At 32.9% G+C, this 21,641-nt stretch overlaps 2 protein-coding genes across 3 annotated transcripts in view; one reads left to right on the top strand and one right to left on the bottom strand.

The window, feature by feature from the left end:
* The first annotated feature begins 199 nt into the window (after positions 1-199).
* Positions 200-6,679, top strand: LOC131944641 (putative protein BRICK1-B). Its single transcript, XM_059305374.1, has 4 exons — positions 200-305; positions 1,071-1,399; positions 1,733-1,815; positions 5,757-6,679. The coding sequence occupies exons 2-4, from the start codon at positions 1,279-1,281 to the stop codon at positions 5,781-5,783; spliced, it is 231 nt and encodes a 76-aa protein (XP_059161357.1). The 5' UTR covers positions 200-305; positions 1,071-1,278; the 3' UTR covers positions 5,784-6,679.
* Positions 6,623-21,641, bottom strand: part of LOC131944640 (uncharacterized) — a 45,142-nt gene continuing 30,123 nt past the window's right edge. For both annotated transcript variants that reach the window (XM_059305373.1, XM_059305372.1), the window contains exons 36-64: positions 21,301-21,439; positions 20,880-21,093; positions 20,324-20,444; positions 19,758-19,955; positions 19,244-19,454; positions 18,981-19,121; positions 18,593-18,694; positions 18,337-18,438; positions 17,913-18,092; positions 16,907-17,675; positions 16,489-16,654; positions 16,228-16,342; positions 15,778-15,991; positions 15,092-15,287; positions 14,833-14,912; positions 14,394-14,655; positions 13,820-13,998; positions 13,411-13,591; positions 13,004-13,177; positions 12,337-12,462; positions 11,828-11,982; positions 11,584-11,659; positions 10,941-11,159; positions 10,628-10,785; positions 10,114-10,384; positions 9,631-9,793; positions 9,348-9,449; positions 8,960-9,112; positions 6,623-8,548 (exon numbers count right to left, since the gene is read on the bottom strand). In XM_059305373.1, the coding sequence (XP_059161356.1) occupies positions 8,145-8,548; positions 8,960-9,112; positions 9,348-9,449; positions 9,631-9,793; positions 10,114-10,384; positions 10,628-10,785; positions 10,941-11,159; positions 11,584-11,659; positions 11,828-11,982; positions 12,337-12,462; positions 13,004-13,177; positions 13,411-13,591; positions 13,820-13,998; positions 14,394-14,655; positions 14,833-14,912; positions 15,092-15,287; positions 15,778-15,991; positions 16,228-16,342; positions 16,489-16,654; positions 16,907-17,675; positions 17,913-18,092; positions 18,337-18,438; positions 18,593-18,694; positions 18,981-19,121; positions 19,244-19,454; positions 19,758-19,955; positions 20,324-20,444; positions 20,880-21,093; positions 21,301-21,439 (5,571 nt within the window). In that variant the 3' untranslated portion in view covers positions 6,623-8,144. The remainder of the gene's footprint in view (positions 8,549-8,959; positions 9,113-9,347; positions 9,450-9,630; positions 9,794-10,113; positions 10,385-10,627; positions 10,786-10,940; positions 11,160-11,583; positions 11,660-11,827; positions 11,983-12,336; positions 12,463-13,003; positions 13,178-13,410; positions 13,592-13,819; positions 13,999-14,393; positions 14,656-14,832; positions 14,913-15,091; positions 15,288-15,777; positions 15,992-16,227; positions 16,343-16,488; positions 16,655-16,906; positions 17,676-17,912; positions 18,093-18,336; positions 18,439-18,592; positions 18,695-18,980; positions 19,122-19,243; positions 19,455-19,757; positions 19,956-20,323; positions 20,445-20,879; positions 21,094-21,300; positions 21,440-21,641) is intronic.

Raw genomic sequence — 21,641 nt, forward strand, 5'->3', positions numbered from 1 at the left:
TTTAAGTTCACTTTATATTTAAATTTTCTTATCTAATTTGTTAAATAAAAGTTAACTTTAAGATGAAACCAAATAAATAAAATAGAATTTGACCATAACTTTTTTGCACTGTTTTACGAGCATGTAATTAATGGTGTTAATATTTTGGTATTTAGTCGATTTTATTTAATTATTCTTTTTTTGCTAGAGAGTTCGTTGAATTTCTTGTCATAATTTAGATTGGTTGATAGATCTATCTATGTTAAAAAATAATAATAAGTTGTTTTAGCCCAAACAAATTGTAGATCTAGAATCTAGATCTTTATGTAATTAATCAAGAATAATAAGCTATCACTTTTTTAATTTAACTGTTTAAGTAGAGTAATTAGTATTAGAAAGCCCTACGCCTAACTTATTGTTATTATTAAATTATTAACTCGGGAAGAATAATATTATTCAAGTTGCCAGTTGGAAACGCGGAAGTTTGTTCCATAGAATAATAGAATTAGATTTTAGTAGATCTAGACTCTAGATCTAGAATCCTAGATCTAGACTTGCAGCATTCAGCATGAGATTTTAGAATTTAGATCTAGTTGTAATAGATTACGTCTATACTATAGTCTATAGGCCCCTAAATAAAAATCTTAATATTATTATTACTAGCCTATTAATAACCTGTAGTTTCTCAGGGCCAACCTGTCCTATGATAATAATAATTTTATATGATGATTGTTTAGTTATTAATAGGCCTAAACTAATGAGGTAATGCCTAATGATTAGGATGACAATGGCTGTCACCACTGGATAGGAATCTGACAGTGATAGATGGCCTATAGCCTAGTATAGTATAGGATAGGGGCCTATAATGATAATGGCCTATAATATAACTATAAAACTGTAGGCCATACATATATTATGCTAATTTAACTTATTTATTTTTATTGTGTGGTGTAGTATCAAGGCCAAGGGTTCTAATTTCTTTCAAATAAAAAATTAAACTTTCCTATCTATCCCCTATGTCTGGTTAATCCTCTTAAAATCAACTAGGCCTATAATCTACAACTATATTAATTTCATATTAATATAAACAGTGTAGGCCTGTATGCTAAAATAGTGGATTAGTGACAGAGGACCAAGACTATTTAATTTAATATGTTCTGAGTTTGATACCAAGAGCTAGACTTTTGTTGTGGAAAGCAATTGATAAGGATTTTAAAAATTCTTTGCAAAACAAAATACAAGGATTTTCAAGTTCACATTAATTACATCTAGTTGGTCAGACTGTAGAAACACCTGAACATGTCTTCCCATCATCCACCTGCACACCAAAGACCACTTCAACAAGACTGGGCTAATAGAGAGTATGTGGAAGTCATAACTGGGAGTATTAAAAAAATCACAGATTTTCTAAACTCATTTGGTAGGTACAAAAAGTTAGTTCCTTTTCATCACTTTGTCTTAAAACTATGAGAATGGATATTTTAAAAATGTAGTTTTAGACTCAAATCATATATTTTTGTTTGTCTTCTCTCACCAGAATATGTAAACAAAAATCAAAGTAGAGCATGTGTGTCACTACTTCTCTACTTCTTAAATGCCACAAAATGGTTTCAATATTTGTAACAAACTTTCCCCAACCAAACAGTTCATATACAAGGTTCTACCCATATGCTGTCTAGTTACAGAGAATTTTTGATGAGTATATATTTTAAAAGATTTTGACAACTGAACATCATAAATTTTATTTACACAGACACATCTTGCAGATCAAGACTTGCGGTTCTTAATCAAAAGCTTACAGAGTTGGAGAGACGAGTAGAATATATTGAAGCTCGTGTATGTAATTAAATTTTACCAACATTATTTATTAGTTAATTAATAGTTTCATTTTATTGTCAGAATATATAACTGTTATTGATTACTTACTTTAAATTTTGCATTAACTAATTGACTGTTTTAAGTTCCCAAGCCATATCAGGATGTTTTTTACAATTTAGCCTCACTTCTCTTTCATTATGCAATCAGAAGTTTAAGCAAAATGTTTTGTTTTCTAAAGTTTTTGTGCATTAGTATTTAAAGTTTACCATTCAGATACTCAAAATCATGATACAACAACACCCTGCTTTAAAAAAATGTTTCAGTATTTATTATAATATTCCTGGTGATGTTACTTCAAGTTTGGTGTTCAAAGCACAATGATAAAAGATTCTACATTTTGCACTAAGTCATGATTTCTTATTATACCATAAATAATCATTACACCCCAAATTTGTAATATAAACATTGCAACAACATTAAAATATGATATTTAAAGGAATTAAGCAGGGATCCAACACTTTCATTTGAACATTTTCTTTATTTACATGCAATTCGACAATGGTTTAATGTGGAATTTTTTAAACTCTAGCAACCGCTATAGTGAAGGTGACTTCAATTGTAAAGGTGCTTGTATTCTATCTTGTTACAACTGTTTGTTTCCAGATAATACAAAATGAGAACCTGTGTGAAAACCATAGAGATGATAATGATATAGGTTCTGAACATTTTCTTTGAGTGTCTCACACATGCCTTCTGGGGTAAAACATTATATCTCAATGTCTTCCTTATGATCCCACTCCCTTAGTCTGCTGTTCTGCTGCGCTTTGTCAGTGACTGACATTGGTTTGGAAATGAATTTTTTAATAAACTGCTTGTAGAAGTTTTAAATTGTGTAAGCCTAGTTGCACCTTGCTTCATCTACTTTGTCTTTGTTTCTCAAGGACATTCCTTTTATTTAGTGGCTCAGCATGTATGATTTATTTTACTCATAATAGTCATAACTAAATTAATTAATTTGATCTAAAAATTAAGCTTAATTGTTGTACATTACTAAAATAAGAAAAGAAATACACATGTACAAAAAGAGATGGTGATTTGAAGTTTTTTGAAAAACAATTACACTTTTAAAATCCTCTAAATTTGAAATATTTCATTTGATTTAAAATGTCACTGTTTCTATCAGGATTGCATCATTATTTATAATATTTCTTTTTAAATATTTATGACAGATGGATACAGGTCTAGTTTTTTAAATGTTCATCTGCCCAGTCTCAGATCCATTTTCTGCTGTCTACAAACAATGGAGTGTTTCCTCTTTTTATTTATTAAAAATTGATATAAAGAACAAATATTTTTGTCCTTTGGTCATAACCATTTGTAAAATGATAAAAGCATAAATGTTTTTTTAACTGATTGGAAGTAATTTTTTTTTCATTTTGAAAATCATTATCTCCTAGTTTTTCTATTTGTGCATTTTTTCACATAGTTATTTGTATTACACAAACTTTATAGGTAGCAAGGGAAGTAAGGCAATATATTATGGAATCACTATCTGCCAAATGAGCTCATCTGTTTATCTTTTGAAAGTCTATTCTTTACATAAATAACATCATGCTGACTCTTTTACAAGGTTTTATTCTACCATCCCCTCTAAATATGCAGCCCTAAGATATTAAGGAAAGTAGCAAGCATTCACTTTTATTTAATACTAGGCATCTTGGTTGGTAAAAATTGCAATAACTCATCATAACACATTATCTGTAATAACTTAATTTACAGTTTATATAACATATTTTATTATATAATTAACATCAAATAAAGTAAGCACCATGATGTTGTTTTTACCTTTTCATTTGCTTCATCTGAACTGTCTTATACACAATATAGAAGGGAATGAAAAGTTATTGAAAGGCTATAGAAATAAATAAAAGAAATGCTCTTGGTTTTCACCAAAACTTTCCTCAAGTGATTTTGTTCACAGCCCTTTATGTGTACACAATGTGGTCATTTTTTCAACAACCTTATGTGTGTGCATAATCTATAAATCTGGTCATACGTGCACAAGCTGTAAAATCTAGTCATTGTACACAAGCTGTAAATCTGGTCATTTTTTCAACAACCTTATTTGTGTGCATAATCTATAAATCTGGTCATATGTGCACAAGCTGTAAAATCCAGTCATTTCTGTCGACATGCTGTTTACACAATATAATAGCTCTGTAAATCTGGTCATTTTGTTCACAACCAGACAGGTTGGTCATATTGTTTCTTTGTTTACATGTAAACACCATTTTTAAATTAACATACACACTCTTTTACTAACATCTTAAATTTTTTTTTATTTGTCTTGCTAGTACTCATTTTTTTTTTTTTTTTGTCAAAATCCTTTACAATACAAGTTTACACCCATTCAAGTTTCTATGGCTGGTTAAGATTGCTCTTTTGTTGGCATACCTTATTATCTTATTTATAACAAGAAAAATTCGTACTTTTAACTTGTAAATTTAATACTTCATTTATTAAGTAAGATAAATTCACTATAAGGACACAGATTCAGAATGATTGGTCAGTTGTTATATATTTTAAGTTACTATCTTTAAATTTACCACATTGTAATTCTTGTTATACTTAGTAAACTAAAAAGGTTGAAATTCAAACAAGTCTAAAAACTTTATTGTTTTGGCACTAGTGTATGTTTTCTATGTTTGTGAATATTTCCTCTTTATCAGATTTCATGGTTGATGTAGCAATACTATTCAACTGTTTGACCATAATGTAAAAACATTTTAATTGGAATACACAATTGAATTTATCAACATGAATAACCTTTGGCTTAAATCTATAAACTGAGAAAACCTAGGCATTCCCAAAAATTATCATTTAGCAATTGCTTGACACTTCTGGTTAAAGCAATTTATGATGTGTGATATCATTTATGATAATCATTTCCTTGAGTGATGCTTTCAAACTAATGAGTTTACTGGTTGATCTGCATGTGTTTTGATAAGCTCGTGTTAAAAAAACTTCATTTCTGTTCTCGACACTTTGAGATCGAGGCATGAATTTGGCCATTTTTTAACCATCTAACTTTTGTTTACATTGAGCATGTTTTGAAGACTTGAAAACAATTCACTGTGTTGTGAGTTTAATGTACTCAACCATTTTGGCATGTGTGGCTATTTTAACAGAGTTGAAATAAAATTTACCATGCACCATATACACACTAGATAAAATTATCCTGAGTGATTTTTAGATCATGGCTCACACAACTTTGCGTTACAATTTTAACGGAGGTAAAGTAGAATTTGCCATGCACCAATTACTCTCTAAGTAAAATTATAAAGAGTGTGCTTTAGATCATAGCTCACACAACTGAATATTTTAATGGCAGTTTGGTGCTGGTAGTTTGAATATATGTAGTTGAAATCCTAAACACATTTTATACTTTTTACTTTGGATTGAAGGAATGTATTAGATGCTGAGAATTTTACAGTACTTCAGATTTTACCCAGTTTGATACTATTTTTGAAAAATCCTTTGGAAATTATTTGAACATGTCAAAATCAATATTAAGCTTTAAAATAATTATGAAGAAATTCACTGGAATTCTTGTGAAGATTTTTAAAATCAATAAATATAAAAAATTGGAAGAAATAATTTCAATTTAGAAGATTCTGCATCAGTCATTCGGTTTAAAGTTGTTTCCTGGAAAATCATTGTTCTTAAATCACGTTGTTCTTCTGTAATTGTTGAGGTATTAACTAGACAGTATACAATATGAATAAGGTAAAGATTTCTCACATTAATGTTATGTCAGGCTATTAATAAACTTATTTTCACTGCATTGAGATTTCTCTTTTTTTTTTCCTTGCTAGCTATACTAGAACTGATGCTTATACATTTTTTAAATAAAACTTGTATATAATCTCTTTACTTGAGGATGAAAATTTATTTTTCAGGTAACTAAAGGAGAGACACTTTCCTAGAACCGGAACAAAACATGAAACCATAAAGAGTTTCAGATGAAGAATTTGTTGAAATCTTTTTTAAATTATTCAGCAAAATGTAATTAATTTGTTTTGTAAATAAATTCACATGTAGACTATTGTTTCCTTCTCTGCAACTAAAGTAATGTTTTTTAGCTTATTGTTTTTTCTTTCTTTCTACTTAGCTACATATTTTTGATGTTGCAAAGTCAGTAAAATAATTATAGTTCATATAATCTTAATCTTTTAAAAAGTGTCCTATCTATAGTTTGAGTGTTGAACTAAAATGGTTAAAATAATTTAGCCTAAAAGATAAAAAATAGTTGCTGCGTATGAAAACATTTTTAGCAAATATGGACTGGAAAAAAAAGTAATGTTGGAATGTTAGTAGTAAGAAGAAAAACAATCAATAGAAATATTTATCTTCCTCCTCTATTTCTGTCTTATATGATTATTTTGTATTGGCTGTAGGTACATTGCATTGCCGTTACTGTTGAAGTGTTTGCCTGTAATATGTTTAGAATTATCTTGTCTCATCCCACTTGACAGTTGTGTATGAGCCAGTTATTTTGTTAACTTTAAAACTAGTCAGGTAAACTTTCCACCACAACTTGTGTTGATCCAGGAACAATAAAACCTGCATGTAATTGATGTGGTCATTCAAGTTTTGATCTGGTGTTTACAGAATGTCTGATTTCAAAATAAATTAAACAATAGACTTGCTTTATAATGTGTTTTTTTAGTTAACTCCAAAGCTTGAAGAGCTCTTGTTAGCTGAGTGAAGCCACACAAAGTTTTCAAATTGTTTTTGTGTAAAAATAGTTAAAAGAGTTAACAGATGAATTTTGAAATTCTATTTATTTATCTTATATAAATAAACATCAATTTAAAAGATGCATTATATGTTGTTTTGATACTTTTCACAAATGTTATAAAATATAATTAGAAAACAAATCTTAAAATAATTTGTGTTGAGTTACAATAGTACATTACCTAAACTAAAACAAGCATAATAAATCAGTGCAACTGTTGAAAAATTAGAAGACTGCAAGATTCTTAACATGATGGACAAAACATTATTTTTTAATTCCTAAAATGATACTGAGATGCCATTTTAAAAACATGTATATCAAGTAAGTTAGAGTGATCTGCCTTCAGTCAGGTTACTGGCGTTGGAATAAATTTGATTATGTGACTGAAAAAAGCTAATGGCAAGTGAATACATTCTTAAATCTTAGAAACTTTGTTTATGATCTTTTTTAAAAAATATTTTACAAATGGCTATGTTGAAGAGGAATTTTTTAATTTTACAACTGTCCAATCAGACTGAATATAAACAAATCTCAAATGTACAGCGAGATACAAGAACATGTAAAACACAAATTTTACCTGAAAAATAAATTATTGTTGAATACATTTTATCACAGTAAGAGAAAGAACATTAATGAGACATAAACAATTATTTTTAAGATGTTTTCAAAAAATAAATAAAAGTCATAATTAAAAAAACATTAAGAACAGCTCAGCAAAATACATACAGACGGATATATATTTAATTAATATTTTTTTCAGAATGATCATAGCTTATTAAAAAGGTGTTTGTAGGCAATAAAAATATGAATTAGAATTGTAAAAAGTGTTTCAAATAATTTCAGTATGGGTTATCACAGAGTAATGAGGGCTGTTTAATTTTTTAACATTTAACATGCAGCAAACTGTTAGTGTTAGGTACACACACATGTATTTCACCTACTTTAAGGCACTGTCTTTTAAAATCCACTTTTCACATATTTTATTTGTTTGCAATCATGGTTAAATGTTTATTTTGATTAATGCAGATAAACCTAAAAATACTAATTCCTTGAGGGAAAATTATTTAAAATACTCTTACTGTGAATGTATCAGGTTTTTCAACTTTTCAATGTATGACAATATATTTGGACTATCAGATAAAAATAGTCAGGATTAGTCGTTTTTTTTAAATTCTAAATATACATGCCTATGCAGCTCTGAAACACTTATAAGCTTTCTGATTTTACAAGTATATATATATATATAATAGATTACTGCATATATTCAAAAAGGTTTACTATGCGGGATAAAAAGAAATTCCCTTTATCTTTCAACAATATAGATGAAGCATGGTTTTAAATTATCATATGAATAAAGCTTTTTAAAATGGATGATATGATTACACCAACATACTGCTTATATCAATATCATTGTTTGGTTAATTGATTAGATCTATTCATTTATTCTGTTTATCATTATAATATCATTTAGTTAATTAATTAGAGCTATTCATTAATTCTGTTTATCACAATATCATTGTTTAGTTAATTAATTAGAGCTATTAATTTGTTAGACATAATGCATTAACTTCTTTGCACTAGCTGGTCGTGGCAACACCTTGTGTGGGTGATGAATATGTGGAGCCACACATGCCAAGTACGGAGACTTTTCCAGCATACCCAGGCTGTGGGCCTCACAACAGGCTGAATAGGGGCGCTTGTTGATCGAGAGATTGTTTTTCTTGGATCGCATGCGTGGGCTTGGAGATCTCTTTTTACGAAATTCAGGAGATCTGTGTTTAGGAACTTCTGCTACAAAAATTCTTTCCGTTCCTCCCGCGTTACTTGTGATCCCGTTGAGAGAAGCAAATTTCATTTCTAAACGTGAGGACAATTCACTAGAGCAGCTCGGGGACTGGGCACGATGAGCTCGATGACGAGTCTGGACAGCCACTACGTTAGGTAGCTGGAGGGCTAAAACAACAAACATGAAGCAGACTTAAATTATGAACAAAGCTTTAAGTCTAGAACGTCCCACATAATACAATTAGCTGGAGGGCTAAAACAACAAACATGAAGCAGGCTTAAATCATGAACAAAGCTTTAAGTCTTGAACCTCCCACATAATACAATTAGTTTGTCTTTGATTGCAAAAAAACTGGTGTGCTATCTATTAATATACTTAGGAATACTCAATGAAGGAATACTTTGATAGTAAAATAAAACTAAACTTGACCAAAAATGGTAGCAGAACAAAACTGTCTGATCATATAGAAACAAATAAAGAAAACGAGTATGCAAAATCTCCAACCATTTGGAACTCAATTTTTAAGCATTTGTTGAGTGTAAATAGCAGCACAGTGTAAAAAATTTGACCTCTCTTACCCATGACCTCATCAATGGTTGTGTCACTCTTACAGCAGTCACAGTTGGCGACAAAACACGGCTGCTTGAGAACCTCACTCACTGTGTGTCTCATAAAACTTTCAAATGCAGAATACTCAAGAGCACAGTAACGTCCATGCCAGGCAATGTATCCTAGTCAAAATGTAAAGTAAAACAATATTTAAAAGGCATTCATATGTGCAGAATCTGCTTATTAATTTGTATTAGGATCCAAATTTCAAATGGAAATTAAAAAAAAATGTATCTACTGTTATTATGTTAATGTTATTTTATTTAAATAATAAATTTCTGCTTCTTGATTGCTACTGTGGAGCAGCTGGTAAAGTAAAAATATATCAGATTACACGACAAGTAAGACTGTGATTACCATCAGGGTGGATGAACAACAAAGTTGGAACACCAGCGATGCCCAGCAGCTCTGCCAAATCCATGGGTTTTTCTCCTGTTTTATCAGCCTCCACCTTAGAGTCTGTGACAACAAAACAAAATTAAATCTTTCTAACTAATCAACAAGGTTTCAACAATTTGCTGCTTTAGCTTGAATTTTAGCAATTCAATAATTTTAGATTTAATTTAGGTAAAACTATTTACTAATCAGATCAGTTAAAAAAAAGATGAATGATTTAACCTATTTTAAATCAAAATCTTACCACGACTTCTGCTATTCTGAGTTTTATAAAAATGTGAATCACATTCCGATGTTATGTGCCAGACAGATTTATCCTCAAACCAGTTGTTGGTGGTAATTGTGTGTCTCAGCAGTTTTTTCTCTTCAGGTTTGGATGGGCCACAGGCTACAGCCACAAAGGACATCTAAAAAATATTTTTTTATTAATATCTGTTCTATTGGATATTGAGAAGTCAAACATTTTTCTCATAGAAATTGCAGTAGATGCAAATAAATACATATCCTTCATAATCATCATCTCCCTACAGTTGTAGTTTAACTGATCAAAGCTGATTACAGCATGTGTAACTTAAGCTTTTATTCAAGAACTTTAAGTAAGCAAACATTTGTCTAAGTTTAAATATATCTAAGGACAAATAACAAATTATATATAGCTCTACAAATAGTAATAGTGTTAAATCACTTAATAATATAAGAGAAGAAGTGCATTAAAAAAACTGGTTACCTCTGCTGTATTCTCTCTGGCATATCTAATAAAGCTGTCCATGTATTTCTGGGAGGCTAAACACCAAGGTGTCCAGAACAAAATGGCAGTCGGGCAACTTCTTTTATGTGTGGACATTAGTGGCTTGAATTCTCCATCAAATATGTCATATAAATTGCAAGATGGAAGTGGGACTTGCTTGCTTAGGAGCCCCTGATTGGCTAGTTTTTTAGCCACTTGTCTTTCATATACTATAGAATCTTGAAATTTACAGCAGCCACTAGCTGGGTATCTATGATGTAAAAGTAATCTTTAAATAGATTTCTAAATGACTTAAAACTATAACAGAGGCTTAAAAATATTTTTTATAAAATCAATCAACAGGTAGTAAAATAAAAACTAAGACAAAAAAAGTCAAATACGATCAAACTATATTTACAAAAATACATCTAATGACAATCTAGAATTGTAGTTACAAGCAATTAAAATCATAACATCTAATCTATTTTTCAACAATGATAGTGTAAGAACTTACTTAGCATCTTGTTTATGAATACCATGATAGCAGTAAAATGTAAAAGGCTTGAAGGGAGTGGAAAGCACTTCAATGACATTGGACTCTTCACTTGTACCCTGAGGTTTGCTGCTGGCTGCCACCATGGAAATTTTGTAGCTTGGCTGATCCAGTCCCAGCTGAGAGAAAACATTTTTGGTGAAATAAAAACATTTTTATACAAACTTATTTTTTTTTTTTTTTTTTTTTTACAAGAAACTGATATTGCCTTACTAAATATAACTAATTTTGTGGTGTAAAATTGCAGTTGCTTTATAAACATGTGTAGACTGACCTGGATTCTGAGCGTTTTGATGCCAGAATGGATCGGACTTCCATATTGTTTACCATCAACCAAAACTTTGAACTCTGAAATCTGGATGTCAGGGTTGGACTGTGGGCACTGCCAACTTACAAGAGCACTCAGCTGACCGGTGCAGGTGTCCAAAGCACTGAAACAATCCTCCATCAGTTCTTCTATCCTTGTGAGTGCATGAGCACTGAGTACCACATCCTGCCAATCAATGAACATCAAAACAATAAACCCAGGGGTTTTTGCACATTTGTACCCAGGAACTTATGAAAACAATGAACTCATGGAATACTAGCAGCACAATTTTTACACATGAACATATCAAAATAGTGAACCCTAGGAACACTTGTACAATTTCTAAACACTAAACCAACACAGCTACAAAGGTGGGAATTTTTAAGAAACCCAACGCTACTTTTTATTCACTCAATTTGCTTTTGTCCAGATTTTTATGAATAAACAATAATCACATAAAAATTATTTACATAATCTCTAAGATTATTTGACTAATAAACATATCTTACTGATCTTAAATTGTTATATTTTAAAGCTAAAAATTATTTTTTACAACCATTCAGCTTACAAGATTAAAATATGGATTAAACTGGCTATTAAAAAAACGCACCTCATTTTTCTCCGACCTCAGTGGATATGACAATGTTCCAAGTTTTTTCAGCTTATGTCCAACTCGCCTAATTAACCTGACAAGATAATTAGTGTTTGTGGGTTTAAAACACAACAGTTTAAATATGTGATCTATTTTAAATATTTTAACATTACATACAAAAAGGATTCATAATTCATAACCTTAATATCTATAATCCAGCAAAGCACTATATATATTCCTTCAAATGTCAACAAATTTGTACCTGTCTCGTTTGTTGACAAGATCACATGTAAATTTTTCAATTTGTCTACGGTCATCCAGACCTACAACAGTCAATGTGATTCTAGGGGGGTCAGGCGAAACAGCAGGTTGCATGGAGAGAGATTCAGATCTAATGACTGTGTCTGTTCCATACAGCTAGAATATAAACAGGGTTATGTTACTGGAGGGAGCCACATCTACATTACATACAAATATCTAACCTTTTTAAGAATTGATGGTAGAAATAATCATGAGAGAATAGTACAATTTTTATAATGCTAATGCTAAATTGTGTAATTTCTACACTTAACATAGCATTAACTGTTGGAGTTTATAAAGTATGATCAATTACTGAAACGGTGTATTGGATTTGACATTTACTTTAGAGTTGAAACTTGTCATACATTAAATGATCGCAATTAATATTTTAAAATTTTAGAAGGCTCTCTAATGTAACAAGCAGCCTTTATACTTCTCATCAAAATTTCAAATGAATTAGGGCCTACTTACATAAACTTCCAAGTAAACATTGTAGTCTCCCTTCTTCAGATTTTTTATCTCCCCTTCCCTGCACTCTGGGTGGATTGGCCCAACAGTTTGAACAAGTTTTTCTGTTCCAGCCTCTTCACAACAAAGCTAATGAAATATAAAAGTTCATTTTGAGTTGTCTGTTATACATTAAGATTCAAATTAGTTAACAGATTACGAGAAATTATCCCCTCTAAAAAATAATAATAATAACTTATTTAATTTTAATTAGTATGTTAAAATAAAATATTACAATAACTGTTCTAGAGTCTACCTTACAATGTTTAATTTTCACTCTTTTTTGAGAAACAAGATATTGGCTACCTTATGTTACACTTTTAATCCTTCTATGATAACTATTCTAGTGGCTACCTTATAGCCTAATATTTAGCTCTCAGTCTGTGAGATACAAGATATATTCTAGTGGCTACCTTATAATATTTCATTTTTAGTCCTTCAGTGATATTACTATTCTAGTGGCTACCTTATAATGTTTCACTTTCAGTCCTTCTGTGATATAACTATTCTAGTGGCTACCTTATAATGTTTCACTTTCAGTCCTTCTGTGATATTACTATTCTAGTTCTAGTGGCTACCTTATAATGTTTCACTTTCAGTCCTTCTGTGATATAACTATTCTAGTGGCTACCTTATAATGTTTCACTTTCAGTCCTTCTGTGAGATATGGCTCCTCCCAGCTGACCCTCAAGGTTGAACTACTCAGTGAAGGAAGACGCTTCACATACGGTGCCCTTGAACCTGGCCAGGTGACAACAAGTGGATCGGATGGTTTGCTGTTTAGTGTGTCCCCAGCAGTTAAAGCCTGAAAGATACATTACAATATTTTTTTACTATTTACATTAATCAACTAGCATCATTACTTTTAGGTTAGTTTAAAAAGGATGCTACATTTGCTTCTTATGTATCGATGGAACATATTTTTACTTCAGTCAGTAAACATTTACATCTGCCAACATTTAGTTCAGTCAATATTTGTGTCAGCCGACATATAGTTCAGTCAATATTAACGTCAGCCAACATGAGATGATGACATACCTGAACCTGGAAGACGTACTCCCTACACCACTTCCCTTGCGTGTACGTGTAGCTCAGCTGATCTGCATTTAAAATTTCCTCCACAACACCATTCACGTAAACCTTGTAACCAACAACATAAGCTTCCCCGTATGTTGTTGGCTTCTCCCATTGAATGGCAATGTAGCGAAAATTACAAGCTCTGAAACCATTTTGCAACAGATTAAAACAAAAATAATAAAAACATTTAAATATTTAAATCCTAAAGACTAAGGGGAGATCCATTTATGACGTCCACAAAAATTTCGAATAAATTTGTTAATAAATTCAACATATGGCCGTCCACAATGACCTGTACGCATCTCCTACATAATAATAATTACTGTTCATTTAAAATTGATCAGTCTAAAGCAATAACAGACAGACTGACCTGACAGACAGCTGCGGAGCATCAGGAGGAGCAGATGTTTGTATTGTCAGCTGTTTAGATTTTTCAATGATTTGCCCATTGGTTGCTAGACCAACAACTCGAACAAAGTGTGTTGTCCCTGGCAGGCATTTGTTGATGACACAGTTGGTGTCTGCTTTAGACAGTTTTACCTCCCTTTGCTGGTGAAAACAATCGGTTTCAAACATTTTATTTTAGACTTGTTTTCATTTTTAAATTACATAACTTAGAACATTAAAACGAAATTCAAATGAATGGATTTTAAACTTTTAAATTGCCCTCTTGATGAATGTTATTGTTTTCATTTTAAAAATTAGAGTAAAATAAAAGTTAAAGAGACACAGTTGGTTTCTGCCTTGGACAGTTTTACCTCCCTTTGAGGGTGAAAACAAATGCTATAAAACATTTTATTTTACACACATTTCCATTTTTTAAATATATACTTATTACTTTATAATTAAACTGAGGTTAATGCATTTGAAACAGTTTAAAACTGCCCTTTCTGCTGACTGCCATTGTTTTAATTTTAAAAATGAACAGTCCAAGTGACACTTACACTAGGTTGAGCTACACTACTCCACTGTATCTTGTAGCCGGCCACTTGATCTGTTTCCGTGAACTGACTCCAGTCTAGCTGAATGCTGGTCTCTGTGACCTTGACAATCTTGACTGGAATACCCAGCTCCTCAACCACAGACTCCTCATGGGTCAGTCCAGAGCTGCTGTGGCCACTAGGGTTAATGACCAGTGTGTTGGACTTCTGGGAATCCCCGTATAAAGGCTTGCTGCTGACTGCTACAACACACACCCTATACGTTCTGCGGGACATGAAAGGGTTTTTTCTATAACACACATCTCAGGTGATATAACATTTATTTATCATGTACAAGGTTCACCACTAAAACATACATCCCAGGTGATATAAGATTTATTTATCATGTACGAGGCTCATCACTGAATATGACTCTGGGAAAATTAACTGAGAGAAATATTACCTGTTGGCTCTACAGGGGATGGTTGCTTTAGTGTGTTTGGCACTCAGGTCACCTCCAGCTTTCTTGTCATTTAGAAAAACCTGACAAAAAGTATTTTTTTAAAAAAGTAATTTGGTGTAGCTGTACTCACAAATTTTTCTTTTAGTGTAAAATGATCATTTTATTATCATGATTTGCTTAATCAAATGCAATGTAATATTTTTGTATCAACAAAGTTATTTAATTTTTTGACTTAATCACACATGACCTCTGACCTCACCTGATAACCTTTGACCTCCACACCACCATAGAGTCTAGGCTCTCCCCACTCTATACAGAACTCATCAGGTTCCACAGACCTGAGAAATATCTGTGGTGCATCAGGAGGTCCAGGGGTCATGACCTGAACTTCCTGTCCATGTTGGGGCAGAACATCTGTGTAGTAGCTGGCTTCTATCTTCATCCTGTACATGGTCCTACAAGAAAACAGTGGTCCATGGGTTAATGGTCAGCTACTTAGTGGACATTGACTGTAATAGCCAGATACACATACAACAAATCATTTTTGATATTCAGGCTAAAAACTGAAAAGAATTTTTTTAAATTAATTTTAAGTCAAGAATAAATAATTGGTAAGTTTATTTCAAAATGATATTCAAAATAAAGAAACTAAGACTATGCTGCTTAATATAAAGCTAAAAAATGAATAGAAATAGACTTGGTGTTAAGTTTTGTCACCCACCGAAAAACTATGTAAAAGAAAGATTGATTTTTATTATTAATTGATTCTTGTGACTGGTACATAATATAAACTTTGTATAAGAAAGATTGATTTTTGCTCTTAATTGATTCTTGTGACTGATACATAATATAAACTTTGTATAAGAAAGACTGAGTTTAGCTCTTACTTGATTCTTGTGACTGATACATAATATAAACTTTGTATAAGAAAGAGTTTTTTCTTACTTGAGCCTTGTGACTGGTACTGTACATCTTCTCTGGTCTGGGCCAGCATACTTAGTCTGGATAACTCTGTCATCCATTGAATACCAGATGATGCTGAACTGTTTGGGCTGGTTGGAACTGCCCTGGACTTTCCATGTTAACTCTATACTTCCAAATGAGCCAGAATTTTCTTCTGTTGGCTCCACAAATTTGGCTTCCAGAGATTCAATGAATCCTGAGAAATAAAGCAGGAGTTTTAGTTTCATTGCTTCTTACTAATTTACTTTAAACTGATAGTATTTTAGAGAGGAGAAAATTTGCATGATAAATACAATAAAGATTTGCTACAATTAAATTGTTCAATTTGAGTGAGGAAAATTTTTGATTTGTGTGAGGGAGATGGATAACTGAACATAGAAAAGAATGTAGGAAACAGTGTAGTAAGGAACATGAGTATAATGGTGGCCAAACCTTCCTGATTTTTTGGTAATGTGATCTCAAGAGTGTCTGATGGTGATTCATCCAGATTGGGATCATCTTGTAGTAAAGTCATGAAATCTGTTTCTTCACTATTGATATTTTTGTACTATAAAGAAAAATAATTTAAAATCCTTTTATTCCACCACAAAATATAATAAAGAAATTGTTTTTAAACATTTTAAATATTCATTTTTGAAAACAAAAGGTTGAGACTTAAAAAAATCTTTTGTAAGTAACCCAGAATTTGTTAACCTTCTGCTTTTTATTGATCTTGTCCTGCTCAGTACAGGTCATGGCCACCAGGACGACCTTGTAGGTCCGGCCTGGCTTACATTTGGTCAGTGTGCAGGAGTTGGAGTCTGGACCAAAACACGACTGAAGTTTGCCATTGATTTCAAGCTTGTAGCCTAGCAGGTATCTAAAGCAAGAGAAACAAAACAACAATGGCACAAACATTTCTTGTAGCATGCAATGCTGCACAATAAATTCATAAGTTTAGATTAATGCAAAAGTGAAATTTTAGTGAAGAATGAACATTTTTTAATGTTCCAAAGAAACAAAAAAAAAGTTTAATTTAATTAGATACTTTTCAAAAGTAAGAGAAAACTAATCGCATGAAAGTGTTGATATAAAAAAGGTGAAACCAAACCAATAAATAAACCCTTCAAACCTTCTCAAACACTTGGGGTTTCCTTCTGGATCTTTTCCCACAACAGACAGGAGCGGGGGCTTCTCCCAGTAGAGTGTGGCACTGTTCTGGGTGTAGGAGGTCACAAGCAAACATGGAGATTCTATTGGGGCTCTTGTCCTGGCCACCAATGGCTTGGACGGCACATGGGCCGTGCGACGGTTCTTCTCAATGTTATGCCCATCCCACTGGTCAGGGTCCAGAGAGGTTTTGACACTGACCACTGCCTCAATAGTGATCTTGTACTGACCACCAGGGGAGAGGCCATCTATGGTCAGGGTATCTTCATTAGGAAGTAGCTTAACATGACTAGCTATTTGCAAGTCTTCAATGTCATTGGAGGATGGGTTCTTCACGTCTGACCAGCGCACAATTTGTCCGGTTAATTTATTTGAGCCGTAGACAAGTGGAGGGACCCAGTTCAAGGTCAAGGATGTTGTGGTGGCTTTGATGACGTGGATGTTGCCAGGAGCTTCAGTGCCAGACGTTTTGATGACAATACTGGAGCTGGGTAGCCACAAGGATTCCTCACTGGATGCCAGAACATTTGGGGGAAATCCTCGGCGCTCCTTCAACCCATTTTTGTCTGGAAGCTGGTCAAAGAACTCTTCAGTGACAGCGATGACTTTGAGAACATAATCTGTTTTCTCATTCAACCCTGTAACATCCACATATGTGGCATCTGGTAATGTGTCTACAGAAACAATATGTTTGTCTTGGTGGTCTCTGGATACACATTCAACACGGATCCCTGGGGGAGAATAGGGTTAAAACTGTTTAACTAAAAACAAAAATGAAAGTTAAAACAGACATGAGAATAGTTCTTTATCATTTATTATTTGGCAAAATGTTATATTTCCAACTTCAAGAGTTTTTCATGCTATACAAAATTAAAAAAAAAAATTGTTTACAAGTAGAAAGCAAGATAGCCTTATAGAAAATTAATATTTGGTCCTGATTTACAAAAAAACAAACTGAAATCACCAACCTATAATCTCTGAGCCATGTTCTTTAGGAGGATCCCATCCAACCTTTAAACTATGACATGTCATGGCAATGACCCCTATGTTAGATGGTGGGTCAGGTGGACTTGCTGTCCTGACATGCAGCTGCTCCGACTTGGAGGACAGGATGAAAGCATTCAGTCCGTCAGGGGTTTCATTCATAGCTAAGGGAGACAATGACAGGGGTTTCATTCAGAGCTAAGGGAGACAATGGCAGTGATTTCATTCAGAGCTAAGGGAGACAATGGCAGTAGTTTCATTCAGAGCTAAGGGAGACAATGACAGGGGTTTCATTCAGAGCTAAGGGAGACATAGGCCTTGCAACAAATGCATTTCAATAAATCTCCACCCATTGTATAAATGATGTACAGAGGAAAAGGTAAAAGTATTTTAAACTGCTGTGCTTACAGAAGCCCTCATCAAGGTCTGTGTACTTCTCCATCTTGCGAGCCTCCACCACCACAGTGTAGGCAGTGGATGGTCTCAGGCCACTAATCAATAGATGGTCTTCTGCAAGAAAGGTAAACACATAGCAGATGCAAGCTGTGTTTTTAATGTCTATTATTTTAGGTGCATTTATTTCCGTTAAAATTTCAATAAACACCAAAAAGTGATAGTAAAAATGAATTTTTAACAAAATAAAAGCTTCTACAACGCAACCTACCAGTTGTACTGTCACTTTGTATCTCATCTTGTGGCCTGTCACCTGGCCACCATGTCACTTGGTAACTGTCTGGCCGCAGGAAATGGGCTTTAGAGTCACTTGCTAAAAAACAGAAGTTTACAATGAAAAGAAAGTAAAACTATTACATTTACTTAACTAAACCTATTTTGGGTAAAGACTTAGGTAAAAGTTTTTCATTAATTTAGTCAAGTTTTGTTTCCTCTTGTTTATTTACAGATTTACACCCAAAATGATATGACATTCCTTCTCCATGCTGCATTAATAGATCATGGTTTTTGTGATGTGTTTTTGCCAAAAATTGAAATCATGAAAATATTTTTCTTCAAATTGCCTTCACTAAAGAGAAAATTGTGAAAATTTAAGTTACTTTTCTTCCATACGATTAGCAGTGAATGTCCAGTTGCCTTTTCACACCAGACCTCAACAGGTGCACTGACCAGCCCTGTGTAATGGACAACCAGCTTTGGGCCAGGCTTACAACCAGAGTAGTGGTCTCCATTAAATATATCTAAAAAAAAATATTTCTCATGAAATTTTGAAAAGGGAAATAATAAAACAAACGAAACACAAGCTAGACAACTCATACCTTGCATGAGTTGTCTCATAACAACTTTAAAATGTCTATTCTACCTGTTGTTTTTTCATCCTGCTGAGATGAGCCTCTGCCAGAATCTTTGTCCATTTCAGATTTTCTGTCAGATTTTCCCACTGGATGCTCTGTCAGAGCAATCAGCTGCAGTTCTATCTTCTCACCCAGAGTGACGTCCCTTATACGTAGGCTATTGACATCAGGGGGGATAATTGAGCCATACAACTTCCCATTCTTCAACATCTGGTAGCCCTAAAATAGAATTAAAACAATTTAAATTTTAAAATTTAAGGAATAGTTTCTGTTTTATGCCTAGATCTTGTTAATTTTTATGAATTTAGTCAAGTAATATTTAGAGTTAGGTGGACATTGATGTCCAACAGATTTAAGACATAAACTTTTAGGATAACATAATTACATATTGTATCACAACTATACTGCACCATGGTTTGATAGAAATAATTAAAAACAAAACCAATCAAGTAGTTTTAATAAAAAATGTTAGTTAATTCTATTGCAATAAATTTAATATAGAAACAAAAACATGTTTCCTACTGAAATGTAAGCGTCTCCGCACTGCTGGGGCACAACCCATGTGACGTCAATGCCCTCTGGGTGTAAACCTTCCAGTCTCAGTTTTGGTGACTTGGGGGCAGCAGGGGCCATCACTGGGATAATGTTGGACATGGGACTTGCAGACAGGCAGTAAATGTGTTGGGCTCTGGTGTCAAGCACTCTCTCACCAGCCACAGCCTGTAGAGCAGATAACATTTGTTTTAAATGCTAATTTTTTTATAAATATTTAGGATAACAACTAATGAATGTATTTGTTCTGTCATGATGAGAGGATAAAGTTTCCAATACGGAACACAAACATTCACAAAATTTCTGATAACAAATTCTACAATGTTCCTGTGGTTCCTTTAAAAAAGCTTCTTGATTAGCCATACTCACCTTTTTGTATTGGTAGTAGACACTATTACCTATCAAATTACTCAACCAATATCCCTGCTGTTAACCCATCTCAAAGACTAACCATATAGATTAAAACATAGGTTACAGTATATTATAAGTGCTACCAGCTGTATGTGGTTACAACAATATAAAAGAGCATGACTTACCTTGACAGAGACGTCATAACTTTGCTCAGATGACAGGTCTGTCAGATAGAACTGGTAGCCTTGCTTATCATTCTGTGGGTTAGCTTTCACCTCCCCATGCCATTTGTTGTCTATGAAAATACTAAAAAATCAAATCTAAAATTACATTTCTGATCAGGAGAATCTTATACATTACAGGTAAACTCTACACATTACAGGTAAGCCCTATAAATTACAGGAAAACCCTATACATTACAGGAAAACCCTATACATTACAGGTTAACCCTATACATTACAGGTAACCCTATACATTACAGTAAACCCTATACATTACAGGTAAACCCTATACATTACAGGAAAACCCTATACATTACAGGTTAACCCTATACATTACAGGTAACCCTATACATTACAGTAAACCCTATACATTACAGGTTAACCCTATACATTACAGGTAACCCTATACATTACAGTAAACCCTATACATTACAGGTAAACCCTATACATTACAGAGACAGAAGAGTTCAACATGATACAAATTTTGCCAGTACAAAAATGTCATCTGTAAAAATATTACCTGTAAAAGGTTATTGTTTCCTCATTAGACCTCTGGTCCTGGGCCTCAGGTTTGGTCCAGGCAATGAGGACACTCCCCCGCTTGTAGGATGGCTGCTGGGAGACTATGGGCACAGGTGGGACTGCTGGACAGGTGATGCGCAGGGTCGGAGATGATTCACTTTCCTCCCCACCAAACTCTGAGAGGGCAGCAACAGAGATGCTCAGTGTCTTCCCTGGCGAAATATGAAAAATTATTTTTGTTTTATTGAAACTGTTACAGAGAGAAATCAAATTCAATTTGATAAGGTTATGTGTTGATCTTTAAAAATAATTTTATCAGTTGTCTTCATGTATATCTTATTAAAAATCACTTCCAGGTATATTATATTGAAACAAATTTCAAAGTTTATTTACCTAATGAAATAATAAATGTAACTGACCTGGTACGAGATTGTTAATGACCATTTGCCTCACGTCGTTGTTGCGTCTGCCACCCAGTGGTTTACCATCCACATACAGCTGATAACCGGTGACCTTGACATTACTGTCATCATTTTCTTCAAACCACTCTAAAGAACACTAGTAAATAAAAAGAGGCAACATTTGGGCATTCAATAATAATATATTCAAGAAAAAGTTTTTCAATAAATAAAATACTCTGTCAGTTTTGGTTTGAACTAAATAAAATTATTTTAGTTTTACATACTCATTATTAACTCTCATGCCAAAGGTTTACTACAGTTTCAACTTGCTGGAAAATTACTTTTTCATGCTCTATTAT

The sequence above is a fragment of the Physella acuta genome, unplaced genomic scaffold (assembly GCF_028476545.2).
Source record: "Physella acuta isolate Inbredline_101_S28 unplaced genomic scaffold, ASM2847654v3 ptg000502l, whole genome shotgun sequence".
Lineage (NCBI taxonomy): Eukaryota > Metazoa > Mollusca > Gastropoda > Physidae > Physella > Physella acuta.